Source organism: Peromyscus leucopus, chromosome 8b, assembly GCF_004664715.2.
Source record: "Peromyscus leucopus breed LL Stock chromosome 8b, UCI_PerLeu_2.1, whole genome shotgun sequence".
Taxonomy (NCBI): Eukaryota; Metazoa; Chordata; class Mammalia; order Rodentia; family Cricetidae; genus Peromyscus; species Peromyscus leucopus.
This window is the reverse complement of record NC_051086.1, coordinates 64,278,724-64,303,372: the sequence shown is the minus strand read 5'-3', so window position 1 is coordinate 64,303,372 and position 24,649 is coordinate 64,278,724. Positions and strand designations below refer to the sequence as shown.

General features: G+C 44.7%; 1 protein-coding gene across 3 annotated transcripts in view; it reads left to right on the top strand.

Annotated features, from left to right (window-relative positions):
* The first annotated feature begins 7,675 nt into the window (after window positions 1–7,675).
* Myo1d (myosin ID) overlaps window positions 7,676–24,649 on the top strand; it is a 308,709-nt gene continuing 291,735 nt past the window's right edge. Inside the window, exon 1 of one of the 3 annotated variants that reach the window (XM_028866973.2) lies at window positions 7,676–7,992. In XM_028866973.2, the coding sequence (XP_028722806.1) occupies window positions 7,898–7,992 (95 nt within the window). In that variant the 5' untranslated portion in view covers window positions 7,676–7,897. The remainder of the gene's footprint in view (window positions 7,993–24,649) is intronic. The other 2 variants (XM_037200774.1, XM_028866972.2) reach the window with 2 other exon arrangements.

Genomic DNA, 24,649 nt, shown 5'->3' with positions numbered 1-24,649 from the left:
GCAGTTCTGCAGCAATGGACACCAGATGGGTATTTCCCTAGTCCAAGTCTAACACTTACTTACCTGTCGGTAGGTAAGAGAGACTTACCTGCAAGATTGCCTCCACTGAGATGCCAATCAGAAGCCCCAAGTTTCTTTACCTATGTTTCCAAATGAATGCTATCAGTTAGAGTCACCCCAATGCCTCCCTTGGGTTTCATTTGCTATATTATCTCATGGAACTCATGGAAACACATTTGCCAGATACATACATACATCACACACACACACACACACACACACACACACACAGCTACAAAAGGGTATGGATGCAGAGACCAAAGGGCTAAGCCCAGTAGGAGCATGGAGCCCTTTGTGTACCACCCTCCAGGACCTGCCATGTGTTCAGCTAACCAGAAAATCCCTGAAGCCTATTTGGGTTTTCACAAGGAGTTTGTTGCACAGATACGATTGAAGCATGGACACTCTTGTGAAAATATAATTGGACAAAAAGGACATGACCTAATGTTAATAGACTGATGGAGAAGCCCAGCATTCTTCTTGGCCTTTCCTTGTATCACATGTTGGGGTAGGACCCTTCTAAGAGGGTACATGTCTTAGCATATACTATCAGATAGGAAGTTAGAAAATATTCTTTGCTCCGAGACAGACAAGTGGAAGATCAGTGTTTCTCTGACTCACCTCAGGGAAGAGGAATTCTATTTTCTATGCCTCAGGGAGGGAGTTGGGAGTCAGGAGTCACAGACTTCATAAAAATATACAAGTGACTAAATAATAACTACTTGCTATTTTGTCAGAAGGAAGAAAGGAGGTGGAATGGGTTTCTTCCTTAAAAACAAAACAAAACAAAAAACCTCCCATCTAAACTACACTCTGAAGAAGGAAGAAAAGGAAGGCAACCAGCTCCCCATTTCAGAGTGGGGTAGAAACAGAGGTCAGCAAGAAAAGATCTCGTCTGAGGCTCTTCCTTGATGGTCTTTACTTTTCCTCTCACATTTTTTTTTCATCAACAGCAGCCTCTTAATAGGATGTGGGATGTCTATGCTGAGTCTGTAGAAGAAACTACCCATGTAGTTCATGCATGTAATCCCAGCACTCAGGAAGCTGAGGCAAAGGCCAACCAGGGTAATACAGTGAGGTCCTGCTGACACCGAGAAAGAAAATAAGAAAGAAATCAATCGGTTCTAGACTTCCCAATCATAATCTGCATTTTGACCAAATCCCTAAATAACTCTCACATGCTTTAAAGCTGGAAACATCTTACCAAAAGGCACTGTCAACTCATGAATGGATTGTAAAATCTCTTTCCTCTCATACTGTTAAATCTACTACTGGTTCTAGGAATAGTTCCAAAGGCCAGAAGAGCTAGTGACTTAGTAATTGCCTGGCTGGAGGCTTAGAGAAAAACTCTTGCAATAGAATACATGCACACAAATCTATTTGCTAATTAACTTGACAATTAATGTACCTACTGGGCACCAGACAAGGTTTGAGGAGCATGTCCCCTTCCCAGGGAGCTTAGGGGACATGCTTAGATAGTCAATTCCAACCCACTGTGATAAACAGCTTGGCAGCTCAGAAAGGTGTGGGTGGGGAGTGTAGTGTAGCTCAGTGGTAGAGCACTCTCCTAGCATATACAAGGCCCAAGATCGGGTCCCTGGTACTGTCGGGTGAAGCTCAGGGTTGGGGAGGATAAATTCCTCGAGAATTTGGACGCTTATCTTCAGAAGCATCACAAGCAGAAACAGTTCTAAAGGCAATTCCCGGCTCTGTCCACATCCTCTATGTGACTTTGTCTTGCCTGTGGCCTGAAATCTGTGTGGGTAAGTTGTTGGGACAGTCCCTGTTTGGTGACTCACATCATCCTGATGGTAATTTCCCTACACTCTTCTTCCTTCTCCAGTGATGAGGACTTGTAGTGTGAACTTCCTCTTAGCACAAGGCTTCCTAATTTGGAGTCCACAAAGAGATCACCTCTAGGGACAGAAGAGAGGAGACAGTCTGCCCTGAAAAACGTTTTGTGTATGTGTTTTACACAGTCACTTCAGAAAACAAAGTCCACAAGTTTTTAGTAAAGCATAATATCTTAGTTAGGGTTTTTATTGCTGTGAAGAGACTCCATGAACATGGCAACTTTTTTTTCTTTTTTCCCAAGACAGGGTTTCTCTGTGTAGCTTTGCGCCTTTCCTGGACCTCACTTGGTAGCCGAGGCTGGCCTTGAACTCACAGAGATCCACCTGGCTCTGCCTCCCGAGTGCTGGGATTAAAGGCATGCGCCACCACCGCCCGGCCGACCATGGCAACTCTTAAAAAGAAAAACATTTAATTGGAGCTGTCTTACAGTTCAGAGGTCTAGTCCATTATCATCATGGTGGGAAGCATGGCAGTGTGCAGGCAGACACGGTGCTGGAGAGAGAGCAGGGGGGCTGTACCTCAGCATTGGCAGGCAGCAGGGAGAGAGAGTGACACTGAGCCTGGCTTGAGCACATGTGAGATCTCAAAGCCCACCCCCAGGAACACACTTCCTCCAACAAGGCCACACCTCCTAATAGTGCCACTCCCTGTGGGCCTATGAAGGCCATTGTCATTCCAACCACCACACATAAAAGTGGGCACCGCCATGCCTGTTTTCATTTTAAGTTCCAGGGGGGCTTACAGCAGTGACCCCTGCGTTTCGTTTTCCTTTGCTCCCATGGAGTATCAGGATGTGGGGGCTGCAGGGGGAGAAAAGATCAGCGGTAGAAAAGAGTTCATCAACGTCATCAAAAAAGGCGTGTCTTAGTCAGGGTTTCTATTGCTGTGATGAAACACCGTGACCGAAAGCAACTTGAAGGGAAGGGTTTATTTCGCTCACAGTTCCATATAACGCTTCATCTTCAAAGGCTCTGAAGGCAGAAACTCAAGCAGGGCTGGAACCTGGAGGCAGGAGCTGATGCAGGCAGAGGTCATGGAGGGGTGCTGCTTGCTCATCATGGCTTGCTCATCATGGCTTGCTCAGCCTGCTTTCTTATAGAACCCAAAACTACCAGTCCAGGGATAGCACCATGCACAATGGGCTGGGCCCTCCCCCATCAATCACTAATTAAGGAAATGCCCTACAGCCAGATCTTATGGAGACATTTTCTCAATGAGGTCCCCTCCTTTCAGTTAACTCTAGTTTGCATCAAGTTGGCATAAAACTAGCCAGGACGAGATGTATTTTTACTCTTAAAATTTAGGCTTCAGAAACTACAGAGGAAGCTGGGTGTGATGGCTGTCTTCCTTTATTTCCTATTGCTGTGATAAAACACCATGATCACTAGCAACTTGGGGGAGGAAGGGTTTATTTCACCTCATAACTTAGAGTTCGCTCTTAAAGGGAAGGCAGGGCAGGAACTCAAGGCAGAAACCTGGGGGCAGGAACTTAAGCAGAGACTGGGGGTGAGGCTGTGGGAGGGGGATTTTATGTTCCCTGTGTCTGCCCAGCCTGCTTTCTTCTACAACCCAGGACTACCTGCCTAGCGGTGGCACCACCCCCAGTGAGTTGGGCTCTCCCACGCTAGTCATTAGTCAAGAAATTACCCCACAGGCTTGCCTACAGGGCAGTCTGATGAGGCATTTTCTCAATTGAGGTTCCTTTTCTCAGAGGATCCTAGTTTCTGTCAAGTTGAAAAAAAAAAAAAACAAACCACACACACACACACACACAAACAAAACACTAACTTGCACAGTGACCTAGGCCTATAAGACCAGCACTGAGGAGAATTGCTACAAGTTTGAGTCCAAGGCTAGCCTCAGCTACATAGTGAGACTCTGTTTCAAAACACCAAAACACACAAGCAAAACTACAGAGAGTCCACACGCTGCTTTTGATGTATCATTTTGAGTTCAAATCCAGGCTTACTCATTAAAAGGAAGGCAGTATGTTTTGAAATTCTGCGACAGAACCCAAATGATCTCTGTATGTCTACAAATACATCATGAAATTACTTTGCACTGTAAATTTGCCTTACTGTTCCTTACTGTTTCGGCTCTATAATAACTCAAGCTCATAAAATAACTATAAAATGTCCTTTAAATATTCTTCATGCCTTTTTTTTTTTTTTCTTGTTTCTGTTTTGTTAGACTCATGCTGAAAAAAAAAATTGTCTTGCTGGGATGCAGAGCCCTGGAAGAAGGAGATAAAAGGAGAGTGGGACAGACCAGAAACATGCTATGGAACCTGGAAGAGAGCAAACACTCAAAGCAGACACCCAGACTTGATTTTCACTGATAACCCAGCAGCCCCTGTGTTGTGCCTCGTAAAGACAGAAAGCCTGACCAGACCTGCACACTGTGTGTTCACACTGACCCAAAGCGGGTGTTCTGAAAACCCTTTTTACCAAGCAGTTTGAGACACCATGTCTTTGATTAGTAAAGACTTTAACAGATGTCTGTTCAGAACAAGACGCTTTCTTGTGAAGCCTCAGCGCAAAGCTTGAATTTAGGAATACTAACACCGACACTGTCTAACATAGTCCGTTGCATCCTTCCCCAGCAGCTTCCTTTCCTTCTCCTGGCTTAAGGATCATGCATTGCCTTCAGCTGTGATGTCTCTTTAGCCAGCTGTTGTTGTGGAATGTTATTTTAACTTGTGTTACATCTTATGCTGTGGAATACTGATTTAATGGTGTAGAAATGTGCTGCATTCTTTTATGTTGCATTTGTTTAACTCTGTGAAGCCATGTTACTTTGCCTGCCTAAAACACCTGATTGGTCTAATTAAGAGCTGAATAGCTAGGCAGGGCTGTCAGGCAGAGAGAATAAAGAGAAAAGAGAAGCAGAAGGGAAAAGTGAGAAAAGGAGGAGAGGAGGATGCCAGGGACCAGCCATACAGACAGACATGGAATAAGAAGGGGGAAAAGATATACAGAAATAGAGATAGGTAAAAACCCAGAGGTAAAAGGTAGATGGGATAATTTGAGTTAAAAAAAAAAAAGCTGTCTAGAAACAAGCCAAGCTAAGGCCGGGCATTCTAAGTAAGAGTAAGTCTCTGTGTATTAAATTGGGAGCTGGGTGGTAAACCCCTAAAGAGTCAAAGAGAAAAAAAAAACAGCTACAAACTAATCTGGACCAGTGTGTTGGCATCTTTGTCTTCCACACCATTGGTATTTTTTTTTTTTTTTTTTTTTTTTTTTTTTTTTTTTGGTTTTTTTTCGAGACAGGGTTTCTCTGTGTAGCTTTGCGCCTTTCCTGGAGCTCACTTGGTAGCCCAGGCTGGCCTCGAACTCACAAAGATCCGCCTGCCTCTGCCTCCCGAGTGCTGGGATTAAAGGCGTGCGCCACCACGCCCGGCCAACCATTGGTATTTTTAATGGGTGCTGCTGACCAACTGTTTTGCAGGATGCTCCTTGCTCTGGGTTTGCTTCATGTTTCTTCCCAACCACATCCAGCTTATGTATTTCTAGCAGGTAAGTGATATTGTGTCTTTTTCAGGTGGTCCAATCAGAAAGTTCATAATGTCACCACATGTCACTATTGGTGATTTAAACTCTTATTTTATTTTTTAGTACATCTTTAGTACATTTTTAGTACAACCATAATGAAACATACCTATCCAAATGCATTTCTATTCTCACTTTATCATGAAAGAGACTCACAGTGAGCTAAACTGCTCTAGTTTAGCAAGCATGAATATAGTCCTTGATACTTAGTCCTTCTGTGCCATTTCTGCTTTGTGTGATCATTGATTAATAAGGACGCAGCCGGGCACTAGAAGGCTAGCTATAAAACTGTACAAGTAACAAATGGCCTCTGAACATGTGAATCGGAATTCTCTTTATATTGTACAACGTAACTACATAAAACATTTACATCAGAATCTGGAAGCTGATTTAAGTTAGTTAACAGTGGGCTTCATTCAATAGCTCTGAGTTCATCAAAAGAAACTCATTGGTCTCAATGCCTGACTTTATACTAAACTGGACTTCTACAAGAACTTCCAGAATATCTTGGCACAGATTGTACATACATTTTAGACTTGAGGCTCCTGTTCATGACAAGGACTATAATAAAGCTCTCCAAATTTAGCCATTTGGAAACCACATAGCACCCTGCTCTAGCTCCATTCCCTGCATGTTCTTGTACTCCGCAGGTTTTTGTGTCTCTTTTCCTAGTGCCTAGCATTTTACCCTGGTCTTCAATAACGCCAGACTCAGGGAACACGCACACATGTACAAGGTATACATATATATCCACTTACTGATAGGACTTGGGGCCTGTTTCTTAGGGCCCAGACTTTGAGATCTGTTTCTTTCCCTTTACAAATTCAGTCCTGCTTACATTGAAGTACAGCGATATGAACACTGTGGGAATGCAGAATCACTCTACATAAGTGTCTCCTTAGCCACTGGAGACACTTAGTCCACTCTCACAAATGACCCATGCATAGGAAGTCCTACCTTGGAAGTATCTATCCCAGAGTTCTTCCTCTACAGAGAAGCACAATGAGATCCAAACATCTCGTGAAGAAAGGAAGCTACACACCGTAGCCACACTGCAGCCCAGCTAGCTCTGCTGTGCCAGGGATCGGGGTGGATTTCTGACAGCAGAGGCGCTCCATGAAAATGATCAAGGCACCGTCCCCTCTCTTGGCAAGTGTGGGTTGTTGGCAGCTGAAACATGCCAAGGTTCTTCAGTCTAATTTACGCATCTCAAATTCAGCCACAGAGCTGAAGCCCAGCCAGGTCCTGGAGGCCTCTAGATTTCCTAATAGATTCTGCACTGAAGATGGTCCCAACAGAGACACAGGCCTGGAGAGGTGCAGGTGCTGGACAATGTCCCTTACAATGTATTTCCATCAGGAAAATACAGTCTATGTTTGGAGAAAAGAAACATTTTAAGGTCGCCCAGCGTGTCTTTAAGTTGGAGATCACATACAACTCATTACAACCCATGGAACTAATTTCATGGTTGTATTACAATACAACCCTGTACAATAGCTACTTGGACGGTGTAGGGTAATGAGGGGGATATCAAAAAGTTTAGGATGTGGTCTTCTGTGCTAGAAGCCTGCAATCATCCTGAGGAGATGATTCATACATATATTAAAAACTTAATCGTACAAGGTAAAGTCTGATGGCATGTTCCAGTGAGTGGAAGGGGAAAAAAAAGGACCATTGCAAATGGAGGAAGAGTAAACCATGAAGGCTAAATGCGGGGGTTCATAAATCAAATAACCTCCATGAAGTCGCAGCTTCTCCGCTTCCTAGCAGTGTGACAAGTTACTTAAGTTTGCTCAAATGCTTAGAGTAGCTGTGAGCATTTTGGTGACCTGGAAGTGATCGCGACTATCGCCATCTCCATTCAGCCACCACTTCAAGCGTCAGGCAAGTGTGACAGAATCATAATTCGCGCCAAAGCCGCTCAAGTGATGTTTGTAACTCTGTGGCTATCTACTACTAGGGTTGAAGAAGGCCTGTGTCACCCAGAAGTCAGCCGCACACAGCACCCCTTCACGGGAGATGCCCGTGCCTGCCTCTAGGAGGCGCTGCCGCCCAGCCGCCGCGGCTGGCCCGGAGCGCGTCCCCGCCCCGCGCGTGCGCGACGCCCAGGTGAGGAGGCGGCTGGGCCGCGGCGGGGCGGGCTCCTCGGCGGGGCGGAGCCCGAGCGGCCAGGGCGGGGCGGGGCCCAGCCGGACCCAGGCTAGAGGCGGGACCAGCCGCCGCCGTCTCCGTCTCGCCACCACGGCCCCCACACACCCCGCAGTCCCCGCGGGAGGAGCGGAAGCCGCCGGCCTCGCCCGTCCAGAGCCGCGCCGGCCCCCGAGCGCTGAGGAGCCGCGGCCACCTCTCTCCGGCTCGACCCCTCCAGAGCGTGCCGCGCGCCCCGCCCCCGGCCCCCGGCCCCCGGCCCGAGCGCGCCCACCTGAGCCGGCGCCATGGCGGAGCAGGAGAGCCTGGAATTCGGCAAGGCGGACTTCGTGCTGATGGACACCGTCTCCATGCCCGAGTTCATGGCCAACCTTAGGCTCAGGTGAGCGCGTCGCGGCTGCCATGCTGGGGGTTTCCCGAGAGGGGGCGCTGCTGAGGTGCCTCGGGGGCTCGGGGTGCACAGGGGCGAGCGGCTCCCGCGGAGGAGTGCGGGACAGGGGTGACAGGGGGTCCGCGGCGCGGGGTGGTCACGCCTCCCCGAGAGAGGACTCCTCCGTGGTGCGGCCTTGGGGCTCCAGGGTGTGATGAGGTCTAGGGCTGCACTTTTAGGGGTCTGGGGTCGTCCCTGAGTGGTGTCCGGATTGGGGGCGACAGAGGCATGGTGAGCTTGAGGTCGCTTGGGGCAGCACCAGCCTGCCCTGCTCCAGGTAAGTGATGAGGGCGGGGACCTGGTGACTTAATGGAACAAAAATAAAGAAAAACTTTTCAGGAGCGGAGTGGTGGCCCTGGCGGCCCTAGGAAAACGAGAGGGCTGTTTTAAAAGAGGCTGGCGTTCCTTCCCGCTTTCACGCTTGCTTTTCTTTTCTTTCGTTCTCCCCCCCCCCCCCCACTTTTCCCCTGGCATGGTTCCATCCTGCCATTCAGGATGCTATGGAGTGAACCCTGAGCTGTCTGTTCCGGGACACGGGCTATTTTTTAGTTACTCGTTCGACGTAATTAGACACGTTTCCAGACATCGAAGAGACTGCTGTACTTGCCAGTGCCAAGATAAACTGTCTGAATTTGACAAGGCGTCCATGGTTTCAGTTTTTTCAAGCAGTTATGGATGGAGCCCTTGTGTTACTGACATCTTTGAGAATTTAGTCACAACTCAATGCCCCAAAATGGGCTTCCAAGAGGAACTTATTTTAGAAAGTCTTCTATATGTGATTATTTAATTATTGATAGAGCAATATGTAAGCTGAGTATTAAAGCAGTTTGGCTTTTTTAAAAAAAGTGAAACCGAGTTTCTAAATAGCTTAAAGTGTGTGTGTGTGTGTGTGTGTGTGTGTGTGTGTGTGTGTGTTCATTCGTTCTCAGAAGTTTGCTTTGTCTGTTGCTTGTAAAGTTTATAGCCAAATATCACTCCTTAAACTTAAAACCTGAAAATCATAATTAGGTTTGGATGTTTAACTAACCTCAGTTTTCACTGTCAACCTTAATTTCACAATTTAAAAAACCTGGATTACTCTTTGAACTACAAAACAGATAGTTTCATCAGTTCTTTTCTGCTATATAGTTCAGGGTGACCTTGAACTTTTGATCCTCCTATTCCTGTATACTGGGAGTACAGGTGTACACTATCACACCTGATTTGTGTAGTGCTGGGAATCAAACCTAGAGCTTAGTACATTAGGCAACCCCTCTATCAACAAACAGGGCTGCATCACCAGCCCTCATCTGTTCTGTACCAGGCTCCCTAGTGTCTGGAGCAAGAATGTAAAGCGGGAACACCTGCCTCAAGGCTGCACCTGCCTACCATAAACTGACCTTGTCTGTGGGCCTCCGTTTCTTAATTATAAAGTAACAAGGACCTCCAGGAGTTTTCAGTGCTTATATTCTAGAACTCTCTGAGTTTCCTAGGGTAGAAGTCTCAAAGATACACGGTATATTCCTAAATAGAGAAAGTCCATTCCAAGAGTCCCTGTGGATTCTAAAATCTGAGGATGCTCACCTATAATCCCAGCTACTTGAGAGAGTGATGCTGGAGAATGTGAGTTTGAGATCAGTCTGGGCAATTTATCAAGACTGCATTAAAAAATTATAGTTAGAGGATGCCTGAGTCCTTACTGTAAACTGACAAGAGTAGTAGCCCCTTTGTGTCTGTGGGACATATATATTACAAGAAACCCCCTAGTGGATAAACCCTATATACTAGTTTTCCCCTATAACTCCATACCTATGGTCAACTTTATAAATTTGACACAGTAAGAGATGAAAAATTACTGATATAAAACAACTATTATAGCACTATACTGTAATAAAAATTAGGTCATGTTTCTTGTGGTTTCTCATTCAAAAGATGGTTTTATGTCATATTCACCTTCATTGATAGTGTATATCTGAGACTGCATAAAATGAAGTTTGGATAAGGGAGTCTTATTTGCATAGCTTGTATTACACATATCTTCCCGTATTTTCCTCTTTGCCGTCCCAGGGACTGAGCTCAGGGCCTTGTATGCATTAGGCAAGTGCTCTGCCACTGAGCTACATCTCTAGCCCCTCCTGTTTTTAAAATCATATCTAGGTTACTTAGAATACCAAATACACCATAATGCTATGTAAATAGTTGTATTATATTATATTATTTTATTTTATTAGGGGATAATGACAAGAAAAAGGCAATTCTGTTAGCACTGATACAGTGATACAATATTTTTTCCAAATCTTTTCAGTTCTCGGTTGATTGAGAATATAGAACCAGCAGTTACAGAAAGCCAACTACAGATTTGTATCCATAGCACTATGATAGCATGTTGCACTTGTTTGGGGGTTGTTTTTATTTTATTTATTTATTTTTATTTATTTATGAATAGTCTTCCTGTGTGTAGCCTCAAGTTTAAAGCAATCCTCTTCAGTCTCCTGAGTTCTGGAATTACTAACATGTGACACCATGTTTTCTATGTTAATTTTAAGCCAAAGTTTAGATGCCCAACTTTTACATAAATGGCCTCAAATGCCATCTTAATCAAAATGATATAATTACAGCTATAAGCAGTACTGTGGTGGTTCAGAGTCAGTGACAGAGATTCAGCTTTTCATTTGTCTACTTTCTTGCTATGGTCTATGGATATCTTATTTCAACATCTCTGTATCTTTATCATTTTTTAAGAATAGGGTCATCTTGTGGTTAAATTAGTTAATATATGTAAATCCAAAGACAACTTCCTGGAAAATGCTTATTAGCAATAGTGTTAAAAGTTTTCTCAAGTTGCTCACAAAGTAGGGAAAGAGTTACATAAAATAATAATTTCACAAATTAAACTTGTTCCAACTTATTTGAGACTCTACCCTTCCCCCGTGATGGAGCTGTGTGCTTTGAGAAGTCTCTTTAGAAGTAAGCTGCAGTCGACTACTAATCATTTCAGTTTATCAGACGTCAAGTATATTTGCTAAGTACATGCTCCATACAAGACACAACAGTAACACTTGAATACAGTGTCTTATTTTAACTTCCATACAACCTGTGCACGGCACACATGGCATGGCAGTAGCCAGAACTTTGAGGAACTTTCTGAGCTCGAAGTTGAAGGCTTAGAGTCCAAGTTAAACTAGTTTTTAAAACTTCCCTTTTGCCAGATATGGTAGCCCGCTCCTATAATGCCAGCAGCACTCGGGAGGTTGAGGCAGGAAACCTGCGAATTCAAGTCTAGCATGGGGTACATAGTGAAATCCTATCTTACCAACCCCCCCACCCCAACAGAAAAGAAAAGGCAAAGCAAAGAAAAACACCTCCCCATCCCTCTGCAATAGAGTTAAATGGTTGTGGCTTTTAAAAATTAATACCATCGTTATTAGTTATTGTCAGTGCTGAGTGTCTAACCCAGGCCTTTGCATGTCAAGAAAGTGTTCTACGACAGAGTTTGCCCTGTGGCTTTCTTCTTTTTAAGTAAATCAAAGGACAACATTTAGAATGTTTTTCTAAGGCTTTCACATTCATTGGTTGCAAGCTTTCAAAGGTTTGAATTACTCGATCTTTAGGGAGAACCTGACTTGTGTGCACGGAAGAGGGTGGTATAATTGAGCGTTGTTTAAGGTACTCTGGAGGATGAAATGGGTGGATGCAAAGAATGATGAGTATGATCTGTCCCTTATCTCTAAGGAACAGGTGTCAGTTAACATGGGAAGAAAGGTGCCAATTGCTATTACTTTAGAAAACAGAAAATGAGACGAGCTTTACGGAGCTAAGGTGGCCATTTGCCAAGTGATTCTACAAACGTAGTTGTTCTGGAAGTTCAAAAGAGGGAGAAACGCCACAGCTTGACTCAGAACCACCCTGAAGAGAAGTTGAGCTAAGTCCCAGAGGATGAGTAGTGCTCATCTAGGTAGACCTGTGGGTGGAGAACATTCCAGGTGGATACAGTGGCGTGAGTAGGGGAGGGTGGCATGAAGGCTGACTGTGTTTAGATGGTAGTGAATGAGCTGCGCTGTCTGCAGAGGAGTGGGTGTTGGGGATCTGTGGGAGGAATCATGAGCTCTCATTAGCTGGATTCCTGGCTAATGCTCAGATTTCCAGTCCGCCTTTTCCCTGCCAGTCAGAATCCAGGGTGCTTAGATACCTGTATTGTGTTTGCTGCTTCTGTTGCTTTGTGTGGGTGCGTGGGTCTCACTACATCACCAAGGCTGACCGCAAACTCATGATCCTCCTGCCTCTGCTTCCATGTGCTGGGATTGCAGGTGTGTGACACCGCAGCCAGCATTTGTGTGTGTGACTCTGAGAGTTGGCTATGATTCTCGTTACACAGATCATCAAGTGCTCAGCTGTGAACGCCCTGAAGCCGATAAACATAGTGCCAGCTAAGGGTGGCACCGTGCCTTCCTTTATAGCTATAAATCCCAACCCAGATTTAAAACCACCCTCTCTGAGAGTTCAAACTTCCGGTCATCTTGACATCCCCCATCCCTGACTGAATTTAGCTGTGAGTTCCTGGAATTTGCTGCTGTGTCTTTTGGCTCTCCAGTTCACTTTATTTACAGATGACCAGGAATCACCTTGGCAGACCACATGCTAAGATGAGACGTTAAAAAGGTTTCAACACGGGTGGCTTGGGTTCCACCTGGTATATTCTTTTGGCTGTCAGCAGGTGAAATGGGAGGTGTCTGATTGAGGGGTGGATGCAGGTATGCAAATGAAATTCCTGAAGGGTTCCTATTACTCCTGCCTTTCCTCTTCAGGGCTCCAGTTGGTGCTCCTTATACTGGAATGTCTGGTCCTGTGATTTCTTCCTGGCTCTTCTGCACAGACTGCTTCCTTCCTTTTTAGGGTCTGTAACGTACACTATGAAGTACCTAAGGCTGCAGTTACTTCAGAGGTCTGTGACATCAAAACTTGATTTTAATTTTCTCAGCAGTGGAAATTTTCCATCACTGTGCTGGGCACACAGTACATTCCTTTGTGGTTTCTGTATTGTGGCTAGAGAAGAAAGGAATGTTTCAGTTACTTTTAGTGAAACTTTTATGACATTGGGTGTGGCAGTGTGCACCTGTCAATCCCAGCTCCTCGGAGTCCACGTCAGGAGAATTTTGAGTTCAAACCAGCTTGGACTACATAATAAGACTGCCCCAATAATCAGTCAAATAAATATTTTAAAAACTTTTTAAATATCATTTTCAGTTTGGAATTGTCTTTTCAGAGCTAGTGGTGTAGGTTTGTAGTGTAATTCATAGGATGTGTGACCTAGCATGGGCAAGGCCCTGGGTTTAGTCCCTGGCACCATCTAAAGGAAAAGACAATAACAACAAAAGAATTGGATTGTTTTCTGCTTTTCCTCTCTTGGAACTAAAACTTGATTTTTGAACATTTACTCCAATCACTGTGATTTTACTCTATTTATACTGCCTGCACGTGTGTGCGTGCGTGTAGACCAACTCCAAGTATTATCTACCTCTAAAATTTTTTTGAGACAGAGTCTCTCGCTAGCCTGGAGCTCACTAAGTAGGCTAGCTAACCAGAGAGCCCCAGGGATCTACCTGTGATTGCCTTCTCAGCACTGGGGTTACAAGTGCCACCACACCTGCCTGGAATTTTTGCTTGCACTCAGGGTCCAACTCAGGACTTCCTAATTGTAAGACAAACACTCTGCTGACTGAGCTGTCTCCTCAGCACCCCCTCTAAAGATGGATGTAGGTGAGTGTGTGTACGTGGACAGGATAATGTTAAAGAGATGGTGCCGGTTAGTGTGAGTAAGCGTATCTGAGAAGACTCCATTTGTATTTCATGCTCTTGTAACAAAATCTCCCAGTGTCTGGAGGCTCCCCTCTCTCCCTCCCAGAAGTCTCCTGTGAGAAGAAGAGGCTTGTTCTATTATTTCTCTTTAATTTTTCAGTGGAGGTGGTTGTGGCAAAGTCCTTTCTCGGTTTCTAAAGGGTCTGTGCCCAGGAGTGTGATTCCTATCAAGGGCTTCCTTGTTTCATGATCAGACACAATCTACTTGAGACCCACCCCGACACTCAGGCCACATTCTGCTCTCCTTATAGCCACTTGTTTGGGGCAGGGAGCCCTGGCTTCCTCTTCTATCTTGACCTATTCCTGTTCCTGAGTCTTTCCAGCATCTCCACCAGTTTCTAATCCTTTCTGAGTGCACTGTTAGGTGAATGGCTGGGAACACCTAGCTGGTCCTCATCACCCTCACATAACTGTCTGCTGAAATGCAAAATGTGGGCTGCTGTTCAGGAGTGGACTTGAGCTGAGGACACTATCTCTGAGAAATGTGCTTCTCAGTTGATGTGAAATGTGGTAGACTTCCTACCATCATCTGCTGTCCCTACCTTGAGGATAAAGCAGCTACTCAGCCGCATTTATTTTGTAGTGTGGGGGCTTGAACCCATTGCCTCATGCATGCTGGGCAAGTGCTCTACCGCTGAGCTACACGCCAGTTCCTCTTTCTTTCTTTCTTTTTTTTTTTTTTTGGTTTTTCGAGACAGGGTTTTTCTGTGTAGCTTTGCGCCTTTCCTGGAACTCACTTGGTAGCCCAGGCTGGCCTCGAACTCACAGAGATCCGCCTGCCTCTGCCTCCCAAGTGCTGGGATTAAAGGCGTGCGCCACCACCGCCCGGCAGTTCCTCTTTCTTTTAACCTGTGCCTATGATGTCTTTACTTAGAGCAGATTTTTCCAGTGAGGCTGTTGACACTGTGAGTGGATAAGGCTTTGTTATGAGGGCTCTTCTATGCCCTGAGGGGTATCTAACAACATCTACCTACTAGATGCAAGCATTACATCTGGGGAAAATTGTCTCCAGTTGAGAACCTCCGGCCTAGGCTGTTCTTACTCCCTGGACTGCTCTTCCCTCACTGCCGCCCGCTTTCCCTCCCTGCTTATCACATTCTTTCTTCCTCATCTAGACCAGTTCTAAGAAGTCTTTCCCAATCCCACCAGACAGAGGTGATTATACTCTGTGCACCTAGGCCACAGGCACACTTGTTCACAACTGTTAAAGACTTGGTCACATCTGTTGTTTTCTGCGTACCTCTTTCCTTGCTAACCTGTGGCATAGTTAGTCCAAGACAGCATTTCTAAAGGTAGACCCAAGTCCTCTGGTTCTTTGAAACCCAGTGCTGTTGGAGAATCATCTTTAAGAAAATACAAATTGTGGCTCTAAAATTGGGTAGAGGGCTTAGGACAGGGAAGGTGTGAGTGACTGAGAAGCAGGCTTTTTGTTTCCCGTCATGCCGCAGACTTGGCCCCTGTGTGCTCAGCACGACTCAAGTAGTCAAGTGTTGAGTAGATGTTTTTCGGCCAGAAGAACTCTCAATTCTAAGTGCATGTCAGTCATCGAGGCCTATAATCCCAGCTGCTTGGGAGACTAAAGCAGGTGATTATAAGCAAGGTCCGTATGAACTGCAGAGTGAGGTCAAGGACAGACTTGAAATTTATGGAGACTCCGTCTCAAATTGCAAAGAAAAAAGAGGGCTGTGGTTGGGCACAGTAACATATACCTGTAATCCCAGGATTTGGGAAGTGGAGGCAGGAGGATCAGGACTTGAGAGCCAGTGTCGGCTAGTGAGTTTGATGCCAGCCTGGGCTGTGTGGAACCCCACCCGTCTCTTTCTCTAACAAACAAACAAATAACCCAAAACAAAAAGAGAAAGCTAGGGATGTAGCTCAGTAGAGTTCTTGCCTAGCACTCCGAGGCTCCAGGTTCAATCTTCAGTACCACCCTCCCTTACAAAGAGGAAGAAAAGGCATATAACCTTCTCAGTGTTATCCTTGATTGCGGGCTGGGGAGGAGGGGAGTTACAGAACAAAGAGGCAGACAGCAGCTAGCGACTCACATGCCACCGTAGAACTCTGCCCACAGCCAGTAAGCCATTGGATCATTGGAAACTTTGGTGAACAAAGTTTTCCCTTCCTTACCAGACCCTGGGTGGTCTTCACACAATGTAAACCCACCATGGGTTCAGCGCTTCAGTTCAAACTCTTCCTCCTTAGATTTAGAGGAGAGGTGAATGGCACACTAAATCTTTTTGGCTTCCATATAAAATTCTTTGGCAACTGCTTTTGGAAACGGACAGGCTGCTCTGTGCCTGTTTTGCACATTGGCTTCAGATTGGAACAAAAATGGGAATTTGGGTTTTGGAGCTGCCATTTGGAGTGAATCACCCCCACCGCCTTGTTTCCTCTCCTCTGTGACAGACTTCCAAGACTATTTTTATTCAGGGTCATTTCTTGACCCTGTAGACTTCTGCTGAGTTTAACTCCCAAATAGAGCCAGATGTGGATGGAATCAAGCACTCCGAAGTCACTACTCATTTCTTTCACTACAGGCTTTGGAAAGGATTGACTCTTAGATTTGCTTGACTTTGAGCAGGACCGGTACATTTGCTATAGATGGACAGGTTTGCATGCACTGTATGCACTTCTCTGTCCTGAACTAGCCTTATGTGGAGAGCTAGCAGCTCACGGATGTTCTCATCAATGTCTGAGCCAGCCCAGCAAACAGAACCCTGATCAAACACTAACTCCATTTTCTGATCATGTCCTAAAGACAGGGTTGGGCCATTGTGGTGTTGTTGCCCAGGCACTACCGAGTCCATTGCGAGGGGGAACTTCTGTGGTCTTTAGTGGTTCCAACCCTAATGGTAGCTTCCACCATGTATACAACCACTGACATCACTGAAAATGTCAGCTCTATTCATAGGTTGGAGTGAGAGGGTAAGCCTCCTTCTAATTGTCTTTTAAATCCCTTGATAGACTTGACAGTTTTATTTCCTGGGGAAACAGGCTTCTTTCATCTGACTGCTCTATAATTATTGGTTAGGGCTCTTGAAGAGATCTATGTTTTCCATACTTTAGTTTGGGGGCATTTGTGTGGTAGAAGAGGAGGGAAATGCTTGCCACAGGGAGAGTGGAAAGCACACAGGCTTGAAGCCTGCCTGCCCCAACTCCCAACCTCAGTTTCCCTTTGCCTTGTACTAGCACTATGATTTAGGCTCGCTAGACCTCAGTGTCATTGTGTGTGGACAGCGATCACCCTCTAGAGTTACTGGGATGAATCATCTGTGTGGAAAGGGTCTGGTCAGGGATAAGTTTAATTCCCACTTAACTCATGTTGACTCTTCCCTTCTCCTTCCCATAGTGTCTTCCCTCCCTGCCCCGCCCCGCCCCTGTGAGTGCTTGAAGTAGCTGTGTTCTTCCTCTCCCAGTAAAATGGAGGAGTCATTTGTTTTGGTTTTATCTGGGAGGCAAGATGAAAAAGGTCCTGTGAAGAATTCTGGTTGCCTTGTAGAGAAAGCAAGATGTGTCCCATGTTCTACCTGGTTCCTCTAAGCCTCCCTTATGGGAATAATGGGCTATTGTGAAATTAAGTGATAGTGTCTTAATAGGTGGCCAGAACATAGCAGGTCTTCAGTGAATGCTTAACCCCTTGGTCCAGCCCCTTGGACTGAACATTCCCTGGCCATGCTCAGTTCATTTTGTAACCGCCACCAGAAACAATCGCTTCTGCAAGAGTACTTCTGTTTACTTCCTGAAAACCATCTCAAACTCCCCACAGCAAGCCCTTGTGCAGCATTTGATTCTGCATGCCATGTTCTCTGCTCTCCTCCGAATTGGTAACATTGGTCCTCAGATCTAGACACTGATAGCCATGTGATAAACGTGTAAGCAGAGCGTCTTTAAAAATAAAACAACCCTGAGACCAATTTCCTATGTAACTGTGGGTTCTATATGATTTTCTTGTACTCCCCAGCTTTAAGCTGGAGACTACTTGAATTCTCGCCGAGCCCTGTCCTGAGTACTTTACTAGGGCTTTCCTGTGGAAGTCACTCTTTGAGAGATAGTTTATTGGGGTAAAGGATGTACTAATGAATGAATCGATGTGAAATGAAATATGGAGCCCAAGTAAACAGTGCAGATAATTCATCATTCTAAGTACTCCCTGGACATATTTTTTAGGAGAGCTGATGACAACATAATGAAGAGCTAGCTGTACATATGTATATATTACAGTCCAGGGAGGATTGAGAATTGAGATTGGAAGTGGCTTGGGCATACTCCCTAGAAGAGGCACAAGCTGAGCAGACCCTTGGTGGAAAAGAACTGTCTCTCATTGGAAACAGTGCTTTTCCTGCTGCCTTCTTGCCTGAGCCTCCCTGGATGGCCTTTCTTCTGTTTCTTCCTACTCAGTGTGAATGGGCTAGCCAGCTCCCATTGCACAAAGCTGCTTTCCCCCATAATGCCTGCACCTTTTTAGTTTTCTCTTAAGTTGTCTTACAATTAGAGATTAAGTTGAATTAATAAAAATTCTCTTAGAAAGTCACATACTACCAGGCATGGTGACTTGCATGTATAATCCCAACCCTTGAGAGAGTCTGAGGCAGAAGGATAACCCTGAGTTAAAAGCCACTCTGGGTAGGCCAGCCTGGGATATAGAGTATATTTCATAAAATGAAAAGGAGAACAAGACCATTGATATTCACCCACACACCCTCTCTGGGATCACATACTTCTGAGGCAGCCTAGGCACACTAGTGTACACTGGCCTAATGTGGTTACTCTCTTTCATGCCTCCCTGTGGCCCTCCGCCGGAATGAGGGACTAGAGTTTTCATTTCTGAGAAGTGAGTTTGCTTTGTGGTGCTGAGGAGACGGATCTGGGATGGAGTGCTAAATGCCATTGTGAAGGGGTGTGCATGGTATTGTAGTTCAGGTTATTCTTGGGGAGGCTGGTCCTTGTGACAAGGGAGAGTGGCCAAGGAAAACCTTGCACAATTACAATCGCTGGCTCATCTGAGTCTGGAAGAGGACAGGGGACAGGAAATCCCCCCTCCCTTTGTCTCATGCTCAATTACTGAACTTCTGAGACTCAGCACCCAGACTGTTGTGTACAGGGATCATGACACTGTGGGCGGGAGATGTTTGTGAGCCAGCCTGGGAATTAGATCATGGCTTCCAACAGTTCCTGATGAGATGGAATGGTCTACTTGTGGAAAGCAGGGCATTTTAAAGCAAAGGATTCCAGTAAGAGGCTTGAACAGTTGGAAAAGTATATCGAGACCATCATCTAGCTCCTTGTCCATACTTTGCCCCCTTGTGATTTCCCCCACGTCCTAGCTCTACCTTAGAAAGTACCCCAACTTACAGTCCCCACACAGCTGCTTCGTGGATGTTGCCATTCTGACTAACTAGGACTCCGTCTCCCCCCACATTCTGTTCAACTCACAACATAGCAGTAGAACTCACTTTAGTGTGATTAAAGCATTAACTCCAACATGGCTGTTTTGCTTTACTAGAAAGACTGCTCACTGCTGAACATGATTTTTTCCTGCAGGAGCCACAGGCCTAGTGCAAAGTTCTAATATGTCCTTCTGGAATGATTGGAAGGCATATGAAGGAGCAAACACACTGTCTTTTAATTTCTCCTTTCCATATCTCTTCCATGATTATATTACTGTCTTGATTTAAAAAAATAATTTACCATTTACACAGAAGGTTCACATAAGTAATAGAAGCAATTTAATTGGTTCCAAAAAAATGGTTTCACCTAAAACAATGAAGCAGACACCAAGAGAAACTCAAACAATTTTTCTTTCTGTGACCACAAAGTTGGCTTTGAGGACTTGTACAATGGAGGATCATCTGGAGCGGCTGTCTGAGGCTACTGGCGCATCTCAGACCTGCTTTGTCTGCAGCATCAAGTCAGGAAAAATGTCATGGTCAATTTTTAAAAAGGTCAAACACTGTTGAAAACACTTCAACTTATTTTGAAAGACCCTACCATTAGTCTTGTTTCAGTTCTGACTTACATAGATATCTGGGTCATTTTGAGTTTACTATAGGAATAGTCTTTAATATTGTTAGGTTGAGTTAGCAGATTCTGTTATCCTTCTCTAAATTCTTATGATTCATAAGAGAGCCTTTAAAACATATAACAAAGCAGAGAGTTCAAAGTCAAGCCTGGGCTACATGAGACCCTGTCCCCAAATCTCAAACAATCTAGACTAGTTTAAATGTCCATAAGTTACAACTGTGGGAACTTGCAATCATATTCAACTAGTTTATCTGTCAGTTTGTGTTTGTGTCTTACGTTAGCCTCTGTGTCCTGAGGGCTAGGCAAACGCTAGTCTCCAAAGGCCCATTTCCAAGCATTAAGGACAAAGATGATTTTACATGTATGAATGAATGAATACATGCATAGTATTTAACCATCTTTGTTTTCTTGTTAAGCTATGTACTTTTGTTTTCTGAAAGATAGGATCATAGCCCTGGCTGGCCTGGAACTTACTGTTGTAGACAAAGCCATCCTTGACTTGTGATGATCCATCTACCTCTGCCTCTAGAACACTGGATTTCAGGCCTGTGTCACTGTGCCCAGCTTCATTTACGGTGTTTAATGTATGCCTTTTCCTTGTTGTGTTTTGTGTATCATGACTTTTCTGTTGTAACTTCAGGCTTTGGGAACATAGGAAAATAAAATTAGCATTTCTCTCAGGGGAGGAGGTAATATAATATGTTTGGGGGGTCTTTGTGAAATGGTGACTCCCTCTTTTTTTTTTTTTTCAAAAGTTTGTAAAGAAACTGGAGAGATGGCTTAGTGATTAAGATACTTGCAACTCTTCTAGAAGACCTGAGTTTGGATCCCACCACCACACTGGGCAGTTTCACAACCACCTATAACTCTAGCCCTGAGAGGATTCCACACCTTCCTCTGGCCTACACACACACACACACACACACACACACACACACACACACACACACACACACAGAGTCTTAGGAAAAAGAGTTGTAGAACTTAGGCATGTGATACCTGAGCCATAAGATAAGGTAGAACCATGGCCAAGTGTCCTGTAACATTGAACACTCAGACATTGTTGCTCACTTTAGCCAGTTAACTGCATTTTCACCATAACCCCCAACTTTTCACAGCATCGTGATGCCTTCGTTCAGCTTTTTATCATTTGTTGAATGTCCACAAGGCAGACACTTTCATATAGCAAGTCCAGTGACCATGCTTATTTTCGTGTGCTTTTTAGAAATCAGTACTCTGTATTATTCCTGGCCAGAGAGGTGTGTAGGAGCAGCCTTGGATTCAAAGTAGGGTCGAATAGGGCTTTGGGCCACCTGCTTTCTGTGGTTTTCAGCAGAGCAGCTCTGTTACAGAATGGGTTTCCAGAGACTTCTCCATTTGGAAAAAGCACCAGGCACTGAGAAAGCAGCTTATAAACTACTGCTACAGATTTAGAGCTTTAGCCTCAGAAACATGTGCACCCCAAAATTAGAGATCCTCCCAACCAAAAGCAAAAGTGGTAGTGCCATATAAAACAACCAAGGAGACAAATGAGCTCTGTAGTTATACATGGCTGACCACTCGGTGCTTTGGTTCTCACAGCCTGCATGGCCTAGCCTTAAAATGTGAATGTGTCGTACATTACAAGGCTGTTATCAAGTGAGATGTGCATTGTTTTGTTTTGAGACAGGGTCTCGCTATGTAGGGCTGGCTGTCCTGGAATTCCTATGTAGATCTATTTGCCTCTGCCTCCTGACTGCTAAGATTAAAGGCATGCACCACCGTGCCCAGCTAGTGTTTCATTCTTAACATGTTGCAGGTGCTCAGGTATAAGTGTTCCCTCAGTTTTGCTTCTTTGAAGAAAATGTCAAGCTGGGCATGGTGGTGCATGCCCTTACTCCCAACACTTGGGAGGCAGAGGCAGGCAGATCTCTGAGTTAGAGGCCAACCAGGTCAACAGAGTGAGTTCTAGGACAGCCAGGTCTACACAGAGAAAACTTTGCCTCAAAAAAAAAAAAAATTCTCTTGTGCTGGAGAGATGACGAGAAGAGATGGCTTAGTGGTTAAGAGCACTGACTGCTCTTCCAGGGAACCTGGGTTCATTTCCCAGCATCCACATGGCAGCTCACAACTGTCTGTAACTTTAGTTCCAGAGGATCCAACACCCTCACACAGACGTGCATGCAGGCAAAACACCAGTGCACATTCAGTAAAGAAGAAGAAAATGTGAAGATGTGATTTTACTTTTTTTTAGTAACTCATTATCATGGACATAATTTTGAACAATTGTTTTCAAGCCATTGTATATCATTCTCCCCCCCTAAATTGATGTAAATAATTTAACCTTTAGAGTATATGATTAAGTCTACATGATTTATTTCCATCTGCCTCCCCATGAATCTTCTCTCCCCTCTTAACGTACAAATCTAATCTACTGTGGGTTCAGCAGTCAGATAAGCTCATTAGAAGGGCATAGAAGAAAGGAGTATGTTCCGATGAGATAGGTCTTATGTGTCATTTGTGGGACATCAGTCTTAAGAAGCCTATGTCTTGTCTTCTCAGCTGAGAGCCATTTTTTATTACTTTGGTATGTTGGTTCAGGAGGCTGAGTTCTAGGTAGGTGCAGTGCCACTTGAAACTTATTACTGCCCTTGGCATTTGGATTATGTGTGTGGTTGAATGGGAGCAGAATTTTCCACACTGTAAGCCCTTTGATTGCCTGCTGACTTGTGGCAAGCAGCTGCCATGTTTCCATTTGCATCTCCTACCTCTTAGGCTCCTGTTTTATCTGAAACCTTTGATGAGGAGGAACTTCCTTAATGTTGTCTTAGTTTGTCCTAGGCAGGGGCCGCTCATAGTCTGAATTGTATCAGAAGTGCCGTCCAGTAGAGACTTCCTGGGCTCCATTTCCTGGAGACTGGTTTATGAGTCTCAGGATGTCCAGGTGATTCTTGTGTACACAAGATCAGCAATCACTATCCAAGCAAGTGTGCTTTCAGCCCAGGGTTGTGCTTTGAGGAAGCAAAATGGGGTATGACTGTAATGTGAGCTGACTGGCATATTAACAAGTAGAACAGCCAATAATCATGTTTGCCATTTTGTTATAGTTTAGTTGTGTAATAGTCATGTGCTACTCTTCATCCTTGCATTGTGTTTTCTGTTCTTTCATCCCATGAATAGGCCTCTCCTCCACCTTTGCCATGCTGTGTGGTGTTTTACTCTCTGTGTCCAGGTAGTTGTTGTCTTGGTTTCTTGTGACAGGGTTTCTCTGTGTAGCCCTGGCAGTCTTGAAACTCACTCTGTAGACTAGGCTGGCCTCGAACTCCCGTCTTTCCCTCCTGGGTGCAGGGATTAAAGGCATGCACCATCATGCCCAGTCTGTATCTAGGTTCTCAATTAAAAAAAAAATCTGGAGGAGGGAGATGACGCAGTGGGTAAAATGCCTGCTTCGGAAGCACGAAGCCCCGAGTGGACCCCAGTGGTGCTCATCTGCAAACCTAACACTGGAGGGATGGGGAAAGAAGAGTGCAGAGACAGGCAGATCACTGGAACTCACTGCCTAGCCAATCCGCCAATCCAGTGAGTTCTGGACTCATTGAGACTGCCTAAGAAAAGGAAGGTGGAATGTAGTAGAGGAAGACATCTGACCATTGATCTCTGGTTTCCACATACACCAGCATATACATATATACATATGTGTGTGTGTGTGTGTGGTGTGTGTGTGTATATATATATTATATGTATATAATATATATTACACATACATATACTATATATTCATGCATGCTGTATGCACAAATACACAAATGTGTGTGTATATAGATGTGTAATATCTTGTTAATACTTTGATACATTTCCTTTGTAATTTTTTATACATATATAAGTATATGCCTTTTAAAATTTGGAATCTTCAGTTTTCCTTAAGAGGTCAATCATGTTCTAGTGGATGACCCAGGACCATGAGTATATTAGCAGTACAAATTGTACTCAGTGGGTTAGTTTTTAAAAAGAAAGGGAAGATACATAGTTGGACAGGGGTGGAGTGGAACTGGAAGGAGTTAAGGGAGAAGTAGGGGGTGAATATAATCAAAATACATTGTATACATGTATGAGATTCTCAACTAATGAAAATATTTAAAATCTTGGACTCTTTTTATTTACTCAATGCGTAGTTTTGTAGGTTGCTTTCTTATGTAGCATAGCATTATTTGTGCTTTCCCGTGGCATTAAGGGGCCTTCGGAAGAATGATGACCACCATATCTTCTTTATTCTTTCTGACTTGAGATGCTATGGCCTCTGTGCTTATGAAGCTGATCAACCAGCAGGAAGACATACTAAATTGGTAAACAATGAGAAGGGTTGAAGGGAAAATGCAGGATTTCTTCATCAGAGATATTAATGTGTGCAAGCTTAAGAGTGTGCCACAGAAAAGGCACTTCGTGTGTGTGACAGAGTGTGGGAGGAGGCAAAGAATCAGATGGGGAGCGTCCAGGCCAGGCAGAATTAATCACATGTGGGTAGCAGAGAGAAGGAGATCTCTTGAGACAAGCAGACTCTGCACATGTTCTCAAAATTGCAAGTGCCCAGTGATACTAGAATCTGGGTGGAATGAGGCAAGCAAAGTGGAGGCACATGACAGTGGAGCACTAAGTCAGAAACCACATTTGCTAAAGGCCTTCAGAAGTGAGGGCTCAGACCTTAAGTGCCGTGGAAGCAATTGAGGGGCTGAATACATCTGTGACAAGATAGCAGTATTGGGTGAAAGCGTACTCT